Source organism: Phyllostomus discolor, chromosome 9 (genome assembly GCF_004126475.2).
Source record: "Phyllostomus discolor isolate MPI-MPIP mPhyDis1 chromosome 9, mPhyDis1.pri.v3, whole genome shotgun sequence".
Taxonomy (NCBI): Eukaryota; Metazoa; Chordata; class Mammalia; order Chiroptera; family Phyllostomidae; genus Phyllostomus; species Phyllostomus discolor.
Window position 1 is genome coordinate 8,312,383 of NC_040911.2, and position 21,859 is coordinate 8,334,241.

General features: G+C 48.7%; 1 protein-coding gene across 1 annotated transcript in view; it reads right to left on the minus strand.

Moving 5' to 3' along the window:
* Positions 1-21,859, minus strand: part of PHLPP1 (PH domain and leucine rich repeat protein phosphatase 1) — a 174,914-nt gene that overhangs the window by 9,485 nt on the left and 143,570 nt on the right. The window contains exons 10-14 of the mRNA XM_028524403.2: positions 19,883-20,038; positions 12,702-12,902; positions 9,827-9,989; positions 6,109-6,239; positions 1,059-1,163 (exon numbers count right to left, since the gene is read on the minus strand). Coding sequence (XP_028380204.1) covers positions 1,059-1,163; positions 6,109-6,239; positions 9,827-9,989; positions 12,702-12,902; positions 19,883-20,038 — 756 coding nt within the window. The remainder of the gene's footprint in view (positions 1-1,058; positions 1,164-6,108; positions 6,240-9,826; positions 9,990-12,701; positions 12,903-19,882; positions 20,039-21,859) is intronic.

Consider the following 21,859-nt stretch of genomic DNA (forward strand, 5'->3'; position numbering starts at 1 on the left):
ACAACACCGCTCCCTCTGAGAGAGAGAAGGGTCAGGGTGCCACCAGTCTGAATCGCAGGCTGACTCTGTCTTGCGTCCCGAAGCAAGCAGGCAGCGTGGCGCCCATGCGTCCATCTCTCATTTTCCGTGAAGGGTGTTCAGCTGGTCCGTGGCTCTCAAACCTGGATGCGCACCAGAACCACCTGGCGGGGCCTGCACACCGTTCTGATTCCACGGCCCTCGCTCGGTGGGAACACCGTGGTGAATCTGCCATCTGAGCAGGTCCCGTGCGCACCACGGGTCGAGTGCCCGTGCCAGCTGTCACCGGATTGTCCTCCTCTCTGTTCTCCCCTCCCCTCGGTTCGCCGTGTCCTTGCGCCACAGCTAATTAGATTATGGCTATTAGAATGTATAGGGTTCTTTACTTTTCCAGTGCTAGTTATTAGCATCTCTTGACGAAAAGCAAGCAAGCTCGAAGAGCCTGATTACCGTTCTCGGGAAAATCAACATTTGCCATCTGAGACGGGGAAGAGAAACAAATTTCGAAGGACACATCCAGGCGGCAGGACGAGCAGCTGACGTGACAGAAAACAGCCACCCTACACCTGCCAAGCTCGTTTCGGCCGCAGAAACGGCTCCCTGGAAGCCCTGGCTGGTCAGCACGGAAGGGATCTCGAATATGGACCATGGAGGGTACTTCTTTAAAATGATCCCGTTCCGCCGGGCAAGCAGGCTTCAGAGAAGGAGAAAGGGGCTTCTCAAAAGAGCAGGGATGCATTTCAGTACTTATGCCTCCTGCAAACCCGGGAGCCTCACACAGATATAATGTGTCAGTTACACGGTATCCTAGCAACCTCCCTCACAAAGGGCGAGTCTGCGAAGCCAAGCAAGGCTGTGCTTCCTGTGCAAACGCACCTCCGTCACGAGGTGGCCTGACTCTGGGGGAACATGCTCAGTGAGTGGCGCACGAGGCAGGCAGGTGCCAGCACCGGGTTTGTGTGCACCCCACTACAGAAGGGCAGCGGGGGGGGGGGGGGGGGGGGGAAGGAGGGCTGTCCCTCAGAGCTCCGCCCACTCACTTGTTTTTCACCCCCGAAGCTTCGGTGTAGCCATGGCTCCACACGGCAGGGGCTCCGGAGGCGTCTCCTGCCGAAGGCTGGTCGATCTTGAAACAGCGGATATTGCTAACAGGAGAGACAGAAGGAGCAGGAGTTAAAACCAAACATGCACAAGTTGCTACCTTTATCTGAGAAATAAAAAATACCTGTTCAGTACTCTGTACTTACCATTTCTTACTGGTTTAAGTGTCTGAAATATTTTTTAAAAATTTTTATTGATTGATTTTTCTTTTTAAAGAGAGAAAAGGGAAGGGGGGGAACATCATCAATTTGTTGTTCCACTGATCTATGCATTTGTTGGTTGATTCTTGTACGTGCCCTGACTGGGGCTTGAACCTTTAAACTTGGTGTACTGAGATGATGCTCTAACCACCTGAGCTGCCCAGCCAGGGCCTAAGGTGCCTGAAACATTTATCGGCAACAATAACTAGCTACTACATTCACAATGGAAACCAAGGGGCAAACATCCGGAGCATGAAAATTTGTTTCTGTCGGCTTCCACTTCCACGTCAGTTACCAGAGACTTCCACACACCTCGCACTGGCCAGCTGCTCTCCCCTGGGAGTGAACAGACCCGCTCTCAACCTCGGCGTGGGAAAAGGAAATGTAACTATCAAGTTGTGTGCATTCTTATAACACGAACACCCAGATTTGGAAAGATCAAAACCTGAGTCACAATTACATTGTGTCTGGATGGGTGGGAGACAATTCTGCAACATCCCTCCTCAACAACAGGTCCTGCCCACATCCCTGCTTCAAGTATTTCCTAAGTATTCCCGAGGACCTGCCATCCCCTGAAGATTCCACCTCTCTCCTCACCGCACAGCCATCTATCTATGCTAAGGCTGATACAACAGAATTACAAAGTAAACAAAGAGCATTTCAACAAATCACATGTTAGCTACGTATATTTAAACTGGAAGCCAAGTTCCTACCTCACCTCTGCCCCCATATGCTGTGACCGGCTCCAGAGGACCCACAACAGAAACACAAAAAGGGCCACCTCCCAAATGGGGTTCATTAAAAACCAGCCCCCCAGACAGCGCTCGGTGCCCCCCACAGGAAGTCACACAGATGTGAAGGAGAGTTTTTAAAAGGCTGGCTGCCACATGGCGAAACAAATCCTTCCTACTTGTAAATTGCCACTGGCCCTCCCCCTTACTTCAACAGAGGAAAACGCATCTGTCTGATCTCTCAACTTAAACAACACCCAAACACTCGTCATGTGACTGGGAGAGTTTTGATGCTCCGTTGGCATCCATTTACGCTAAGATACAAAAAACACTGAATGCCTCTCCGAAGAACCATTCAGCTCCAAGAAGTAAACTGGTATCAAACCGCATTTGCTTTAACTCCAGACACAGTTGGTGGCCCTTTCCTTGAAACGGAAAATCATTTCGTGAAAGCAGGGTTTCTGCTCTCAACTACCCGCCAACATTCACTTGTCCCTTTACCTCCAAAAGCTGGACAACATGAAAATCACAGACGATACCAACAGAAAACCCCCAAATCGAATCAGTGCCTCGTTTTACAGTCCGGAGATATATACACCTCCCCTCTCTTCAACGTTCCCAGCCCCGCCGGTGGGGAGGACGCTGGGAAGGACAGGCTGCCAGTGGGGAGGACGCTGGGAAGGACAGGCTGCCGTTTCAGCGCTGCGCACGGCCGCAGCCAGGTGCTGCCCGTGTGCGATGTGATGCTGAGCAGAGCGGTGGCTTCTCACAGTGCACACCAGAGGCTCACTCTCGCTGTGACACTACCACCTTCCGAGTTCCAGGGGAAAGCTGCAGGCTCCTTTCTGAAGACATTTCTACTGTTTGCAGATGGAACACTGAGCCTTCAAAGAAGTAATTCCATTTCCTAGCCCGATGAGGAGGGAGTACAGAATCCTCCAACTCCCCCATGATCCTTTCCCGTGAAGCAGCAATTTCCCAGTCTCGGCCTCGCTGAACACAGCCTGGCTAAGCAGCTGTCCCCAGCGACCCGCAGGCTGACTCCTGCGCATCCTTCAGTGAGTCCCAGGCAGTCTGGGAGCCAGAGCTCCGTCCCCACAGAAGGGTCGCCAGACGCACTCACCCCGGCTCTCACAGCACAGGCAGGCCCAGCCTCCAAAAGCGCCAGCACTACGCTAGCTACGGAGACTCCCCTGCTGCTAAACAGCCACCGTCTTCTAGATGTGAAACAGAAGGTAACGTTTTCACGTGAGCGTATCGCGATTTCATTGTTCCTTTTTTTAACACCTGACAGCACACAGGGGCTTCCCTACGGCAGCTCGGCCACTCTGGCAACAAGTGCTCACTGCAGAGAATCCGACAAGCAGATAGAGGGTCTCCAGGGCACACGCAGCATGGGTCAGGGGTCGGTCTGTCTCAGGCACACACAACATGGGTCGGGGGTCTGTCTGATGCACACACAACATGGGTCGGGGGTCTGTCTGTCCATCTGTCTACGGCTCTGCGTCTTTTTTTCTGGTTAAATCATGGACACTTTCTATCATTTTACATTGACCCTAAATAAAGTTTGAAATATCTTGATTATACTGTATCCAAAATAAACACACTTCTGATTATCCTTTAGAGTAAGTTTTTGCCAGAGAAGAAAACCTTGGTCTCAGAATGGGAATATTTCAGGAAGCCTGGTACACAGAGCCAATGGCCTTCAGAAAGGCTGTATGCACTCACAGTCCCCTGGGAGCACCAGCTGGAGGGAGAGAGTCATTGCCATTTAAATACTGAATAGTTCCTTGATGTACCAATAAAGTTGAACACGCTCTCTTCATGTTACCATCTGTATTTCTTTTCTTCAATGTTAATGTTCTTCACTTATTTTGAGTATTTTTTTACTGACCTATAAGAACATTTTCTATTAAATATTAATGCTTTTATTTTCATATTTTTGCCAAAGTTTCTTCTTAGTTTGTCATTCCTTTTAGATTTACTCTTGGTAGCTTTTGGAGTACATTTAAGTCTTTTATGCATAAAAAGTATTTTTATATATAAATATACCAAACATAAATATCAAAGTACATCTACATATATTGATTTCTCTTCTTGTGTTCCCTCTGCCCCTTTTTGGACTAAAAAGTCCTTTTCTAGCTTGTGAATATATTCATGTGATTTCTTTTCAGGTTTGTTTACATACTCATTTATTTATCCTTACGAGAGGACATGGGAGGAAGAAAAACATTGATGCTAGAGCATCCATGGGTTGCCTCTTGCACATGGCCCTACCCCGGGACCAAACCTGCAACCTGGGCACGTGCTCTGACTGGGAACCACACCTACGACCCCTCGGTCTCTGGGATGACACTCCAGCCAATGATGGAACCCCACTAGCCAAGGCTGATCTCTTCTTACTTTCAAATATTATTTCATTTTAGAGAGTTAACTCTTTAATTTTGCTGGAGTTCATTTTGGGGCGAGAGAAGAATTCAACTTTTCTATTTCTCCGAAAGGCTAGCTGCATTCATTAACAGAGTTTGATGTGCTCATTCTTAACAAAATTTCATGTGGTATTTGTGAAACTACTCAAAAGTTGTCTGGATACATATGGAATGTGTGTTGAGAATATGGGGACTCTCTGATCTGAGAAGCACCTTCTGGGGTACGCCTCACCCTCCTGGGCCTGGAGATGAGGAAACGGAGGCCCGGACAGACTGGGCCCCTGGGCCAAGGCTGCACAGCCCGGGCCCGGGACGGCGGGGACAACCTCGTCCCCTCGGCTTCCCAGGGACACTCTACCCAGCCAGTGTCTTCAGTCACACATCAGAGTCAACATTCTCATTAAGTTCTTAAAAGGGCAGCAAAGCGGCATGAATGGGGCCAACTGCATCCAGAATCACCTCGAACGATTTTCAAATTCCGGTCTGCACCAGAGGTTAGGACGGCTTTAGTGGCACAAAAGTAGTATTCGTACTGCTTTTCTCTGCCACATTCCACCCTCCCTTCTCAGTTGTTCCCAAGGTCGCGGAGGACACTCTTCAGCTGCAGACACGCCCGCAGGTGTGAGCACGCGAGGCACCCATCACGGTCGCCCGCGTCCAAGGCTGTTACTGGGACACACAGCCACAAAGTCCAAACACTCCGACAGGCTTCAAGAAAGTTAAGGCCACCCCGAATCCTATGACGCTGAAAATAATACTATTTTAACATGTTTTAAAATGTCCTTTCGGGCATCTTTCTAGGCGTGCATGAGCACACACATGCAGCCATACCACCCAGGGCACAGAAATTTACTGGGCAAAAAGTGGAATGATACTCTACAAGTTTCTTCCGTAACGATTTTTTCACGTGACATTACACCAGGCAGACCTTGAGTAGTAATATCACCACTGTAAGTCGCTGTTTCTGATGGCCGTACAACATTCCACGGTGGGGCACAGTTCTATTTTTAGACGCCCAGCGTTCCGTGATCACATCCCCATGGAGATGCCTGCTCTGATGAGGTTCCCTTCAGCGTGTTACAGAGAGCGTGACCCTGGAATTCTCCACCAGCATCGAGAAAGAGACAGGACCAAGGAACTCCTTCCCAAAACACGAAGAGAACTGCACAGGACCTACCCCTCCACACTCCCAGCTTTGTCTCAGTAACTGGGGTTTTACTCTCAAACCGCTCCTCCCACCACGTCCTTCACCTCTCTCCGAGCCCCGCACGTCACCCGCGGGAACCTCCGCACCGCACGTCGCCCGTGACACCAGTGGCCGCCGAGGTACACGGCTGCGGCCTGGTCACTCCCTCCCTCCCTCCCACGGCCTTTACCTCCTGTGCCCCCCTCTGAAATCAGCAGCCTCGTTGCTTTCTGTTTGGGTGTTTCCTACAAAAATGTCCAGAAGGACACGCGAGCATCCCACTACTGGAACTTTTCTTGGCCCTGTGTTTTGGGTGAAGAACGGACTTGCCAACCCCTCCCGGCACATGCAGGCACCGCTGGTAAGTCAGGGACGCTTCAGGCTGGCAGACGCGCTCGCTGGGCTGCAGCCCCAGGACCGGTGCCACCGCGCCCAGCACTTACTTCAGCAGCTCCAGGGTCCTGTGGTCCAGGGCCAGCCGGGGGTTCCCCGTCAGGTCCAGCTCTTGCAGTTTGGGGGGCAGGTTTTCTGGTAAGGCAACCTCACTGAGCTCGTTGCAGCTCAGGTCCACGCACTGTGGGACGAGAGGAGACAAGGACAGAAGGTCAGGCGGCGCTCTGTCCCCCACATGGCAAAGCACAGCCCGGATGACCATCCGAGACACGGTCCTGCCCCACGGCAGGGCGGCTGCTGCCTGGCCAAGAGATGTGGGACGCGGATGTTGCTCAATGTGGTTTAAATTTTCACTCTCTTTGAATAATGCCAGAAAGAAAAAAAAAATATTCCATGCTCTTTATTCTCCCCATCTTTATCCTTCTAAGTTTTATCTCTACATTTTAGAAGTATTAACTGAAAGATCCTAAGGACGGTTTTCCTTGGTGCTGACAGATCTGTGCACCTGGTGTGGCCGTGAGGGTCAGGGTCACAGCATCGAAAATGAACTTGTTACGACAACAAACAAAAACACGCAAAACGAGGAAAAGGCAGGGCACCACTACTCAAAAGGAGATACTTCGAAACGAAGGAACTGGTGGAAGACAGACGAGCAGATGGACCGCAGATGGGCCGTCTACTGGATGTGAGAGAAAAGGGCTTGAATCGAATATGGGCCCCGACCTCCAGGCACTGCACACCTGGATCCTCCCTCTGGCAACTCCCGCCTCCTCTCGCTTAGAAACAAGCACAAACAGAGTCAGCAGGTTGACCAGAACACAAAACAAACAAACAAACAAACAAACAAACGAACAAGCAAACCAGAACCAGGGGCACGGAGAGAGGAACAGACCGACAGTGACCAGAGGGGAGGTGGGGAGAGGAAGGGTCTAGCCAAGGACACGCATGCACGGCCCCGGACGCGGACACTGGGGTGGGGGCTGACTGTGGGAGGGACAGGGGCTGGCAGGGCAGGGGCGAGCAAGGCAGTGGGGGTGGGGGGTGGGGGAGGGGGACTGGGACAACTATAATACAACATTAAAAAAAAATTTTTTTAAAGAACACGAATTTCCTGTGCTCTGTGCATGGGTATACCTCCTTCCTCAGGAGACCCACGCCAGGCCCCAGGGAGGAAAGCCCCACTAGCAGCGGGTGTTGCGCCTCTGCTCAGGGAGCAGGGAGCCAGGCGGAAGGCTCACTGTGCACCTGCAAGAACCAGAGCGGCTGGCGGTGTTCCTGGAAGAGCCAGAGCTGCTGGTGGTGTTCCTGGACAGGAGAGCAGGGCCCACAGTTCAGCAGGGCGGAGTGGAAAGCGCTCAGTTATCTGGCTTGGGCTGGCACCTTCTTTCTCTAATTTTAAAAAATGCCCCAAAGAGCCTATTAAAAATCTTTGGACAGTTTGAAAGCCGATTGTATCCAAGAATTTCAGAATCTTTAGAGTAGCCCAAATCGTCTTTATCTGGAAAAATTCTTAGAGAAGTTAAATGTATGATGGACTGGGGAGAGGTGGAGACTGGGTAAAATGAGAACCTTTGTTTTTGGAGAAATACATTGTTAACTGACTTCAAACAATATAATGTTCCACAAACATTGCTTCATGCTCTCGTTTCCAAATAGTAGCCATGATATAAGGTTATACTGCAATTTTAAATAATTACTCTTTATTACAAGAGCATTATAACCCTATTACGAAAAGTTGGAAAACAGAAAAGCTTAGAAAACTCACCCTTAAATTTAGCACCCTACCACTACTAGTGTGAACATTGTATTTTTTTTCTTGGAGGCTTATTGTTAATATTAAAAAACTTTAGGAATCATATATGTAGGTACAGTTTCATTGCATTTCACTCATCCCATGTCTCCACTCCCATGCCTTCGGTAGCCTTAATAATTTGAATTTAAGGACAATAATTCACTTAACCCAAACATTCCTAATAGGAAGTGGTCACCTCATTTTAATTTTGTTTTTCTAATAACAAATAATGGGTTCACAAATAGTCAACTCAACTTCAATGGAAAATTGAAAATACTGGTTAATAACAGTTTGTTCTGCTGGTAGAGCCAGCACACATCACAGATAAGATGATGAATGGTATACATAAACTCTATGGGGCAATCCTGAAGCCTGAGCTAAAGCGCTGGCAGGCACGGATAACCTAAAACACGAGAGGCTGACAGAAATAAATTCAGAGGCCACAGCCTGCCTTATGGGAAACGATGAAGGACATTTTAGAACGTTACCGAATTTGATAAAATTGGTTAGCAATATTTTATTATGTGACCTGAAGATTTATTAAACATGCAGGGTTCTGCCGATGTCAAGGGCTCCTGCCTGAAATGACCGGACCACGGGCTGAGGGGCACGGGCTACTTACTCACACAGGCAGCACCGGCGAAGGCGGAGCAGGGCCTCCCAGGGCTGGGGCTCACGCCCCGACCCCTGCCCAGGGCCGTCCGGTCACCAGTCTGGACCTCACTGCAGCCAGCTCCCCTCCCACTCCCCCCCCATCCCTGCTCCTGCCCCATCCGGTTCCCTTGGAGGACTGTGAGCGCTTCCTAGCTTCGTGTGTCCAGTCCCCCTTGCCTCTGACCCACTCGTCACCGTGCTGCTGTCACGGTGGTTCTCTGATGTGGTCTGCTCCATCCGATCCCACTCCTCCTGCCCTTCACCCTGCCACCGAGCGCCTCAGGATGTCACATGAGGCTCATGTCAACCAGGGGAATGTATAAGAACTGCTGACATAAAAAATTATGCATGCTATTTCAAGTATCTTCAAAAGTCGGGTGCATCAGGGTTGTACCAGAAGGTGCCGGGAAAGTGGGGAACGGCTAAGTGGGCCAGCTCTGGCTCCCTATTCGGAGACTAGCCGATGCTGCAGAGTCTGTAACCCACTGAGGTATTCTCCCATCAAGAGTAAAACGGATGAAAAGCAGGATGTGCTAGGGGGCAAATGAAAAACTACATTTCACGTCTATAAAAAATCTGTACTTTTGCACCAACACACACACACACACACACACACACACACGAATAAAGAGTGGTGAGGTGGCTTCCCTCCCCGTGCTCCCCCGCCCGTCAGACGGGAAGGTCTGCTCCGTCCGTTCCGTTACCCTGGAGCGAACTGACGCTGCGGTGCCCGCACAGGGGATCCCTATGTGTCAGGCGCTCTGGTGGATGCTACTCAGTGAGGGGGCGGGTGTGCCCTCATGACGTTACGTTTTTCCCGCTGCTGTCGCACCTGATCCCGTCTCTGAGCTGGACGCCAGGGTGTGAGACCACTGGACAGACAGGAAGAGCTTGGTGGCTACGCAGCTGGCCTCAGGTCACACCGCGGGTAGTGGGCAGGGCCCGGGACACAGTTTTCCCTGCCCCAGCATGGTGTTTTTTCCTTCTGGGGGTTTTTACCCTCCGAGCACTCAACAGTGTAGTGTACCCAACAGTGTAGAGCACCCAACAGTGCAGTACACCCAACAGTGTAGAGCACCCAACAGTGTAGAGCACCCAACAGTGTAGAGCACCCAACAGTGTAGTGCACCCAACAGTGTAGTGCACCCAACAGTGTAGAGCACCCAACAGTGTAGCGCAGCGGCTAGAAAGGGCGGAGCAAAGACAGCTGGGAGTCTCCGTGCTGACGAAGCCCAGCCACAGTGCAAGCGCCTCGGTGACTGAGTGCCAGACGTTCCCTTGGCCGACCCGAAGGCTGAGGGGCACCTGGTCCGACCACACACCTTGATCTCCGGGAGCTGCATCACCTCGGGAAAGACCTCGATGCAGTTGGAGTGGGCGACCACGGTGTGCATGCGCCGGCAGTTGGTGATGGTCGTGGGGATGGCTTTCAGCTTGTTCCCGCTGACGTCGACTTCTTCCAGTTCCTCCAGCTTGGCCATTTTACTACGAAAAAGGAAGCCCACGGGGCGGGGAGCCCAGAGAGAATGGTGAGGCAGATTAAAAAGAAAATGCTACGTAATAAAAGTGAAAGGGGAATTGACTGTGACTTTAAAGATTCCTTAAAGATTCCCTTGTAATGGTCCTTCTAGCAAACGTGACTTGTTTTCACTACTGCTTGTGAGTATCCAAGTATTTTAACTTCTCCTTTCCTACTACAGAACAAAAACTATTAACCTGAACTCTTTAAGTCGGCAACAGGAAGAATGACAGTTATCCTTGTCCACTGAGAACTGTGTGTGTGAACTGAGTTCGCCTGGCCACAATCCCCTTGCCGTGCAGCTCAGCCTAAAAGCCAATGAAAATCCTGCTCAAACAGGTCAAAAGTCAGCATTCATCTGATATCAGTGCTTGGAAAGAGCTATTAGCTGGAGAGTACGATGTCCTCTGTATTGGCCCTGAAGCCTCAGGGGACAGGGGGAGGGGAGGGTTATAGCTCGTATGAAGGTGCATTCTGCCTTAAAGCCCCCTCCCCAATTCCCCGGCCGTCACCGCGACGACAGCTGCCGGCTGGCTGTGGGGGAGCGGATGGGGAAGGTCGTCTGAGTCATCCCTCTCCAGCAGCTGGCAGTGCCCGAAGTTAAGCTGTGCCCCGAAGAGAGTCCTCCCAGCTCCTCCCACACTCCCACGAAGAGGAATCCCTCTGACCTGATCTCGGCGACTGACGTCACCCAACGCTCTCATTACACAACGCTTTTCCTTGTCCACTCTTAACCTATGTTTAATCTTAGTAACATGAATCGATCATCACGGCAGCCAAACACAGGGAAACTGCTGAGTTAGGGGGTCTTGTGTGTTTTTGCACATTTGGAGGAAAACACCCTCCACCTCCACAGCCCGTGGCACACGCGCCTCCCGACACAGAGCCGCCGCTCCCTGTCCCCACCACTGGGGGTGCCGGGTGCCCAGTGCGCGTCACTCACACGTGTAACCTGGGTGGTTTAGGCCACAGCTGTTGGTGGCTCCCCTGCTCACTGTGGCTTTATGTGCCACAATAAACCTTTACACACTTTGGCAAGAAACTCCTTATTACTTTTCTGTCATCGCTCACATATAACAGTTATATTATTTGCTTACCCTGAAAATAAATATATGCCCAGGATACAACAGGAACTAAGTTTTTGTCTTATGAAATCAGATCTTTTAATTGCATCAATATCCAACACAGTATTAGGACATGCCACAAACAACATTACATACAAAGACTGAAGCAATCCTTTTATAGCAGCCTGAATTTGTAAGGCTGTTCTTTGAATGTGTTATCAGACTACTCTGAAAAGAAATGCGGAGGAATCAGTGGGTCACGGGGCGTGAGAAATGACCGAAAGCACAGAAATCAGGCCCAAGAACAAGTCACAGAAAGCGATGTCCCTCCAGGTGGAAGGACGACCCTGACCGTCAGAGCACGTTCCACCGGTTGAGTGACCCGAGGCCAGGCCTCCCGCGGGGCAGGAGGCCCAGGAGTCAGGTCCATCCCAGGCCTGTCTGCAGGGCAGCTCCTGTGCCACAGCACGGCCCCCAGGGAGGCAGGGACTAATAAGGCCAGATGGGTTTGCGTGGGGTGCATACAAAAACTCTCTGTGCTTCAGGTGATTACAACTGATGTGGGGCTCTGGGGAACACCCCCAGAATCTGAGTCTGACAATCATTTCTCCTGGAGGGCTCACGCATTCGCTATCTGAAATAGGACAACGAGCCTTTTCAGAAATATTATCTTACGTGATTGTCATGTTTTCTCGCCAATATGTCACCTCCTCATTCCATGGTTAGGTACACAGAAGTTTAAAAAAATACCGGATCGTTACCATGAAACGAAGGGAAAGACTACAGAAATGAATACAGACCACGAACAAGAGAGCACACTTTAAGTGGATTGTATCTGGGCCTCCCTCCTTAGTGAGGGTTTGAACAAACGGGCAGTCTCGACGGCCCAGAGGCAGGCTGTGCCAGTGCTGTGCTTTGGCCCAGGGCTTGGCTGCAGTTTGCAGAATCCCAGAGGGGTTAGTGTTTGCGTCTCGATGTGTGGGCCTGTGCTCCAAAACCCAGCTTGTGAGCTGAGTGCATGCCCGCGGCACGGAAGGGGAGCGAGTCCTTCATGGCAGGCTCAGTGCGTGGGTTCCCTCAAAGCTGGACGCGGTGTGGCTGGCCGTAGATGCTAGACATCAACCTCAAAACATTATTAAAAATGGAACCTTCTGAGAGCCAGACCTCGTCGGTGACGTCGCGCAGTTTGTACGGCTGCACAGGCCACCACTGCTTCCTGTACCATGAGCACAAGCACAAAAGCGGGCAGCTAATTACGGACCTTCAGGTTCCTTGTTTATGTTCTAAATACCACCACACGCTGTATTAATTTTTTAAAAATTAATTTGACTGGTTAAAAAGAAGCAAAAGAAAAAATACATTGGCTACATTACGTTATTTCAAAGCCCTAAGAATGTGCTAGTGAGGGGGCCTCTGGATGCACTCATATTCAAAACACAACACATTTCTGTTGTGGGCGATGGCGACCGCGGCTCACGGAACAGACGGCTGTGAGGAGGAATCAGGAAGCTACAAGCCCGACATCATCTGGGAAACGAACGTGTTGGCTTTCGCCTTTCCCTCCGAGAATTCCCTCCCAGAAGCACAGTGAAAAGCACCACGCTGGATGCTCACCTTGCTGGGAAGCTCTGGAGTCGGTTGTAGGCCAAGTGCAGGATCTTCAGGTGGGGGTGTCCGGTTAACAAGGGCACGCACTTGTCCGTGAGGTTGTTGTTTGTCAGGTACAACTCCTGCAGGATGCTGCTCGTCTCTTCGGACAGCGTGGCTGGGGGGAGGGTTTCCAGTCTGTTCGCAGATGCGTTCAGGAACCTCAGGCTGTGAGGACAAAACGCAACCAAGGCCCACTGATCAGCCAGAGCTCTGGCCCAGAAGCCCCAGAAACCTGGCACATTGGAAACTGGGGCTGGAAGCAGGAGGTTAAAGACAGGACCCGCCTTTAGCAGGCATGTGGGTACCTGACCTGGCTACCTGTGTGGGTTACATACAGAGAGAGAGAGACATCAGTCTTTGTGGAAGCACAAAGGAGAGAGGAAGTAACTAATTTTATAGCTCATGGGGAGTGGAAGGGAGCATGCTAAAGCAAATATTTTGTCTTTAGGAAGAGGAAAACAATCACCTATTTTTTTAAAGACCTCAAAGTAATAAATCAATGAGACATCAGGTCACAAGTAAGTCACATAGTGACTAAGCCCTTGTCAGCATGTTGTTACATTTCACTAGACTCACGAGTGCAGGAGCTGATCTGCTCTGATGATTGATCAAACCCCACGAAGCTGGGGTGATAAAGAAGCACAACTACACAATCAACGGGGCGCGTCTCACACATGCAACGCTGAGGGAAGAAGCCCGAGAACAGAACAAAGGATGAGCTCGCTGCGTGAGGCTGTCCCTACAGAGCGGAGAACCAGGCCAGGCGAATCCGCGGCACTAGAAGTACAGGGCAAGGATGCAGCGCCTAGGAGAGGGCTTTTGGTTTTTCCAACGTCATATCCTCGGTCTTGACCTGGGTGCTGGGCACACGAGTGTGCTCCCTTTGAGAAAACTCATCCCATGCTACCCTTATAACTTGACCCCTTTTCTGTATCGACAGTCTTCAAAAACTTTACATTAAAACAAGTAAATGACATCTATGTACCGTATACATGCAGCTGGTTATCCAAATGCTAGCATGAACAAGAATGTTTTCATACGTAACTAAAACTATCAAAAACAGTGATCCTGCTGTTATTGTGAGGCACAGATAAATGCAAAATGCAAAGCTGCAGAACAGAAACAGACCCCTCGCTGTGGCCAGAAGGGATCCGACCACATCGCTGGGAAGGGAAGGGGAGGACACAGCAGGAACTGTGTGCGGCCTGCAGGTCGCCTCGCACTGGGTCTCCGCGATGTGTGCCCCACTGGGAAGCTGCAGCCACCGGCACAGGGAGAGTGTTCAGCCCACAGGACCCACCGGCCACACTCGCAAGGTCAAAGCTGCCCTGCCTCCTCACCTACAACTACCCTGGCAATGAACCTCCACTCTCTTGTTTTAAAATAACCTGGGTCTGAAATTTTCAGCATCCAATTCAGGACTGTCCTGCCACATGTTTGGGGAAAATAATAAAATCTTCCTTAAGAAAAAAAAAATGGAATACGAGGTGCAGTTATTTTTTTAAAGATTTTTTTTTTTATTTTTAGAGAGGGAAGGGAGGGAGAAAGAGAGAGAGAGAGAGAAATATCAATGTGCGGTTGTTGGGGGTCATGGCCTGCGACCCAGGCATGTGCCCTGACTGGGAATCGAACCTGCGATGCTTTGGTTCGCAGGCCGCGCTCAATCCACTGAGCTATGCCAGCCAGGGCTAGGTGCAGTTATTTTTAGTCTTGGACAGAAAGAAGTCTTTGCCTCCAAGCTCTCAGTCCCCTACCTTCAGGGTCCCCAGCCTCACAACCCCTCCTGGCTTACACACGCGCACACCCAACTCCACTACTGTCCGAGGAAAAGCAGCTTCCCCAAAATAGAACATTTTCCATTAAAGAGACACGTATTCTGTTGACATTAAAGAAAAAAAAAAGGAAGTTAGAAAAGGGCTGTACAGGCCATAAATAGTCATGGGAAATTACAGTCGTGTGTGCAGCAGAGAAGAAAATAAAGGTCATCCGTGCAGTTTCTGAAATGGTTTTGAACTAGGAAGGAAACCAGTTTCAGCACCCCAGCTCTTCCGAGGATTTTTATGAGGCTGTGTCTTTGGGTCCCCTTTATACCACCTGGCTTCAGTGCCCTGTTAGGAATTTCTTTGGTACAGAATTAGAAAAAGTTAAAATGTATTGTCCCCAAATATCACCAACTGGAGCTGGCTGGGAAACTGACAATCTCATTAAAACATAATTCTCTAGGAAACATGTAGTTACAGACAACAGGAAAAAAAGAGAGTGAGAGAAATTGATTTATAAATGTTTACATATGTTTAGGCCAGAAAAAGAGGAAGTATTCTTTTGAAAGGAGAAAAGATTGGTGAGTGTTCATCTAGAAAGCTGCAGAAGGCACTTTAAAAACCATTCACACCACCTGAATGAAGGCAAGACAGTGACTTCCAGAAAGACTTGACCTCTCACCTTGCTGAAATCTGCCTGTGCTGAAGGAGCTATGGACCCTTCCTGGGAAACCAAGGGGGAAAGAAGCTCACCTCCGACCACTCCAGGAATAAAACTAAGTGGGAGCCACACTGGCTGGCTCCAAAGGATTTCATTTGTGCTGAACACAGCCCGACCAAGTCACCTTGTTAGTTGATGGGCAGAAGGCAAATAACTGGGCTAAAGAGATTTTTTATTATAATGGTCTCGGGAAAATTAAATTCAGTACTCATTTTTTTAAACAGAAAACACTTGTCCCACAACCTTACAATGGACACAAATTAAATGGGTTTCACGTAGGTGTTATATTTCCACCAGAATGAACAACTACTTTAATTTTGCAAAATTTAATAGTTTTACTCAATATAAAGGGTATATAACTCCACCCCCTGCTTTCAACTAAAATCCTAAAGCACTGAATTTGGTCTCAACCTCAATAGGATGTGATAACCTCATTAAGCTTCTTCTTACAGACTTTTGTATAAAATACTGTTTTATGTGCCAAGAGATGGTTCACCCATACAACCCTTACTGTGTAACCCTCTTCTACTAGTTAGAAAAAAAGAATACCATGTTCGCCACTTTCATTTGCAATGTGCTTTCTAGAAACCACAGCTTGTTCCTATTTTCTATTTCACTTGATTCTCCCATCTTCCTAAAGACGTGCCCCTCCTGTTTCACAGAGGACAGAAACTGAAGCTGAGAAAAGTCACATTACTGGCCAATGAGTAGTAATTAGTGACAGAGCCAGAAATAAAACACAGATCTTTACGGTCTTAAGAGTTCACTATGCCCTAACAGACCTCTGCAAAATTCAAGTGGTAAAAATAGTAATAATAAAACATTTTCCTGAGGACATTTTTATAGCCCCTTCTCTCCAAAAAAGCTGGAGGTCAAGCAGGATGCCTGCTGGGTGACAGGAAGACCACACATGAACCACACTCCAAACTCAATTCTTACAGGAACTTAATAAACAGCACGGAGCTCAAAAACTTTCCTTAGCAGAAGTGCGAAAGTTGGAGAGAAAAGCCACCCATGTACGGCTCCTACCCTAATGCATTTGGGAAGCTGCCCACAAGAACAGTGAGATCAATCCACTTCTTGCTTCTTGAGCAACAGTTCTGTTCTTCCTTGGCACATTCTGCCCATCTCTGGTTCACCTCGGTTATTTTGTTTGGTTTTGTTTTTAACTGCTTTTTAGTCATTTCCAGCATACCCGTAAATTTTACAGCCAAACTATCCTTGAAACAAAGCGCTGGATTTAGTGCAACAGATTAACCTATCTGTAGGCACACCGGGCACTCCGCATTTAAATATTTTTTTCCAGGAGATCAGTACTGGGACTTGCAGTCTATTAAAAATACAAAAGGTTACGATTCTAAGCCGAGCAAAACTCTTCTATTTTTATTTTTGGTCCCAAAATGTTCCAGAAATGTCAAACAAAAACAATCTGAATTCCCTACCGCTTGTCTTTTTTTCTTTAACTCTTATTAAATGTATTGGGGTGACTCCGGTTAACAGAATCATAGAGGTTTCAAGCGTACACTTCTACAACACCAGGGCTGTGCATTGCACTGTGTGCTCGCCACCTCCAGCTCAACCATCTTTTACAACACAGCACTTCTGACACGTTCATCCACTTCATGAGGCTGGCAGCTCTTAAAAGCAAGGGCTTTCAAAATTTTTATGATGGTAACCAAGAGTACACAATACATTTCACATGACCACCCAGTACAGTACACATGCAAAATGTGTATGTGTACTGAAACAAAAGTTTCTCGAAACTATATTTAACTTCACTCTTACACTGGTATTCTCTATGCTATTTAATTTTCTGTAACTGCTGGTAGATTATATGTTGTACTCCACTAATGAGTCTGAAGAAGAAGCCCCATTATTAACCACCCAGGAACACCACCTAATGGTGGGGATGGCAAGTGAAGGATGTGTGAGTACCGGTCCAGCAGACCTCATACACTATTATCTTGGAAGGTCTGAAAATCTGCCTGGCTTGGGCAAAAAAGATCCGAAGGCAATTACATAAGGGAACAAAAATTACACAAATATAAGAATTGTTAAATAAGAACTTGAAAAAAACTAATTTCAAAAATTATGTATAATTATTTAAGACCGTATCCTAATTTCTTCAATTACTGCAATGATGTCCGACTCTATCCGGTCCAGGAGCCGATCCAGGGACCCAGGTGGCATTTCATTTCCACACCCTCTTAGTCTCCTCTAATCAGCCTCGTGTGTCTCAAGGGACCTTGACACACATTTGAAAAGTATCAGACAGCTGTTTTGTAGAGTATCTTTCGATTTAGGTTTTACTGTCATCAGAATAAGGTGATGGTTTGGCAAAAATACCCAGAAGAGACACTGTGCCGGCCTCTCAGAAGGCACGGGATTCTCAACTTCAGCCCCCCAGACGGTCGTATTAGGCAGGTCAGAGGGAGGTCTCACAACCTAGAGAAATAAAAATCCCGGTGGTTGGCCAGGTGAGCCCGTGGAAGAGTAGTAAGGGTCAGGAGTAAGTAATCTAGAGGACTCTAAAACCACGTTTGGAGAAACATTGTTTTACTCCACTTTGGCTCTCAAAAAGTCAGACCTTCACAAGACAGCTTTAAAACAAAGAACAAAACAAAAAAAACCCCGTGTAGGCCACTCAGCTCTTCAAAATGCCGGAAATACCCATCTTTGCCAGAAGGCGCCAGTTGTCGCGGTCAGTCGCTCACGCTCTCCCAGACCTGCTGTTCCCTTTTAGACCCTCGATCCTCACACATGCTCTGTCTGAGTCACCGAAACGCGTGATCTGTACAGTGACTAATACTCGGGGGATATCTGCTAACCACCATGCACTTCGTCTGTGCACGCCCCGTGCCCACCCCTGCGCTGTTCTAACCGGGGAGAAAGACAGACCCTGATGTCCTCCCACGACATCAGTTAAAGGGGACCCGTAACTCCCCTTTCAGGGGGCTCTGTTCGTTTGTGTGCACTTGTCAGAGGCTGCTCTCCGGCCATCGAACAAGTGTGCAGACGCAAGATGGGTACGGAGGCAGACTGTGCCAGGATTTCAGGAGGAACAGAAGGACGGCAATACCTCATCCATCCACTCTGGTGACCCACGGGGAGTATCAACCCCCACACTCGCCCATCTGTTGATGAAAACTGATTATCTGACATTCTTTGGGGGGGGGGGTTCCATCAAGAAAATCTTTAGTTCTAAGCAAAAAGAGGTAAGAGGAGAGATCTAGGCCAGTAAGATCCAGATTAGAATATCTGTCCGTTCCCCCACAAAACCAAATCCCAATCTGGTCATGAGGTCAAACTCAAAGTCAATGTTTCAGCAACGTATGCCCTATCATATTGCATATCTATCTATATTTTTTTAAAGTTGCCAGTAAAAAGCAAGTCAAATAAACAAAACTCAAAGATGAACATGGAGAGTAAATCCATAAACTGAAATTCCTGATTCCGGTCCTAGGAATTTTAATAAAACTGGTCTGAGGCGTTCAGAGCAAGGTGAAGAGACGTGTGAATGCCATCAATTCAGAGGAGCCTCCTTGCTCCTGTCTGGTTTCCGAACACACGTCCCGGCCACCCGGCAAGGCACAGCACCACACCAGTTCTGAAGCCGAAGCATTTAACAGACCGTCTCACGTGACTCAACCCGCAGTACTGGTTTTAGCAGCCAAGATCCAGAGTAACAAAACACCCCTGAGAAAGAACCTTCGCTCTGTGTCCCGCAGCGCATGCTTTTCTGACAGTCCCCTTGAAAGCTTCCCTCCGCAGGACTTTCAAGTTCATGTTCTCCGGGCTGACCCGCTCCCACAGTCCTCAGTACTAGTGCATCCCTTCCTCCAAATTCAACAAACCAAATACGCAGTGTCTCCTCGTTTTCTGGAATGTAAGTGATGTGTGTGTGTGTGTGTGTGTGTGTGTATTTAAATTTAGGTAAGTAAAACCTCGATAATCCAGGTTTCAAAAAGGGGATCAGTAGAAGTACTAACACTTTAAGGAGCCACGAGTAGTTTGGTGACAGTCGTAAAAGGTTGTTTTTCTTATCTTCTGACAAGTAAAATAACATAAGAATGTTGTTCGAGAAAGGGCTGATTTGCCCACCCTCTTTGTAACCCTATCTGCCCGAGAGAACTAACCTCCTCCTCAAATCAAAGTAATTTCTTTAAATACTTAGCAAAACAAATTTAGGAAAATTCTGTTAAAAAAAGTAAATTTAATGTGAGGGGAAAACTATGGTAAAGATAAGAACTGGCTAAATGAAAAAGAGAGAGAACTAAGCAAACTCGAGGCCAGTCTATCTCTGTCACCCAGGGTCACACGGGTCTGTAACAGCCAGGACAGAGACCACGCGGTAACTAAGGTAAGCCTGGGCGGCCAGCATTGTTCTGAAGAGTCCGCCAGCTTCCCATCCTTGCGCATCTCAGCCCATCCACTTCTCTCCAGAAGGCAGCGAGACTAAGGAAGACTCTAGAAGTGATTCCCGACTCCATCCCCTACAGAATGGCCAGGCCAGAGAAGTGGACGGCAAGCCATCTTCTTCATAGCTCACAGAGAGACAGACACCCCAAAAGTCCACACGAGTGGTCTGGGGCCATGAGACAAGCGTGCTAACAAGGGGGCCTTTTACGGCCAGATGCCTGCCCCAACCAGCCAGGCCGCCTTACCTGTCGGCCTTCATCAGGAGGCCGGGTGGCAGCTCCAGGAGCTGGTTGTGCTGCACGTCCAGCACCTCCACGGAGGTGCTCTCCAGCCGCTCGGGCAGCCTCGTCAGCTGGTTGTGTCCCGCCAGCAGCTTCCGGAGACTGCTGTTGCAGAACAGGCTGTGCCAACAGAGACAGAGAAGAAGGAAACTCACTTAGCGCTCGTCTGGGACAAAGACGGAAAAATGAACGGGAGGAGGAGAAGACTTGCAGTGATCTCTCCAAAACACACAAATGCATTCGGAGCAACTGCAAATTCATTTTACCAGGAGCTCCAACTTGGAGCTGATCACACTTCAGTATTTCCCATACTTTCAAAAAAAAAAAGAAGGTGAGAAAAACTGTGAGAAGGAATAGCTAACAAAGAAGCTTCGTAGTGAATGAGGAAGACAGGCTTCTTAGGAGAAGATTCTGAGGACAGCAGTCCCAATCTGAGGTTCACACGGCAAGCTATAAAAGTGTCGGCTGCTGAAGGGAGGGCCTGTGGCTTGTGTCGCTGCGCAACACGGGGTGTTTCACTCACAACAGATTCTAAATAAATACAGTCAAGGATTTTTTATCTTACAGGATCAACATTCGATACAGGATTTGTCTAGCCAATTAATCTTTTACAAATGCCAACTGAGAAAATGTTGCTGCATTTTCCTCCGCTGAATGCAGAGGAAACGCACAATCAATTAGTTCGCCCTTTCCTCACTTCCCTGAGTCTGTACATTTTTGCTTTCTCTCTGGTCTAATCCTAGACCAAAGCAGCCACTCTCCCCTGAAGGGAACAGAATGCGCGTCATCCACTATTTTCTGCGGAGCCTTAAAGAGCACTTCGGAAGCCTGGCCGTGTTTCTTCCGGAGGTTATCCGCCTGCGTGGAAGTCCGCTCTAGGACCACGGCAGCCTCCCGCAGTTGCAGGGAGTGACACGAACTCTGGGTTTGCACACAGACATCTGGGAAGGGAGGCTACAGGGTGCCCAGCACCACTGCGGCGCGGGGATTCATTCACGTGGCGTCCCAGGGCAAGGCCTCCTCTCCCACTGCCCGCTCTCCCCCTTCCGACCTCTCTCACCAGCACCCAGAGCCGTCAAAATCACCCTGCGTGACGGCTGTGCCTTTATGCGCTCTCCACATCAGAGCGAGATGCTGTGCTCACGGAGATGCCGGAACCCGCTGCAGTGCTGTGACGACGCGGGTCAACGCTGATGATATTGAACGCGCCCGGCTTGGCAGGTTTAGACATCGATGTGACAAGACGGATTACCCGGGACTGTCATTCAGTCACAGTTAACACCGGGTCTCCGTAATGGTCACTTCGACCGAATAATTCAGGATTGGCTTCACCAGTTTTACTGCCTTGCTGGGCTTGTGGTGCAATTTAGAATTGGCTTATTTATTATTTATACACACACACACGTTTTACCCTTGAGTAGACAGGTAACTGAAAGACAGGTGACAAAATGTTTATCCTGATTTTTCCAAATAAAAAAGTAGATTTAATAACTAGAGAATGAGAATTAAAGGCTAATTATTGGATTTGCTTCTTTTAGACACTAAGCACAAAATACCTTCTTTTCATTTTAACACATTTCCACTTCGAAATACTAATTTCTGTTTTGTCAAACCCTTTATACACACCCCTGAGATAAATAAAGCACGAATACTAAGTCAACTTCCAATGAATCACCGTCTTGCCTGGAAAGTTAGATCAGTGACAGGCTAATACAAAGTCTGCGACTAAACGCCACCATAAACGAGAACAAAACGATACACTGCTTTTGTCCCACCACACACACACAAACGGACGCTGTTTAAATTCCTTGACAATAGAACATTTTGGGATTTTCTTTGAATAAACATTTGTTTAGATCCACCCCGCCCCCCCGCCCCGAAAAAAGGCCTGTGCACTAACACAGAACCAATCAAGACTAACTCTGGGGGAAAACGTGATGA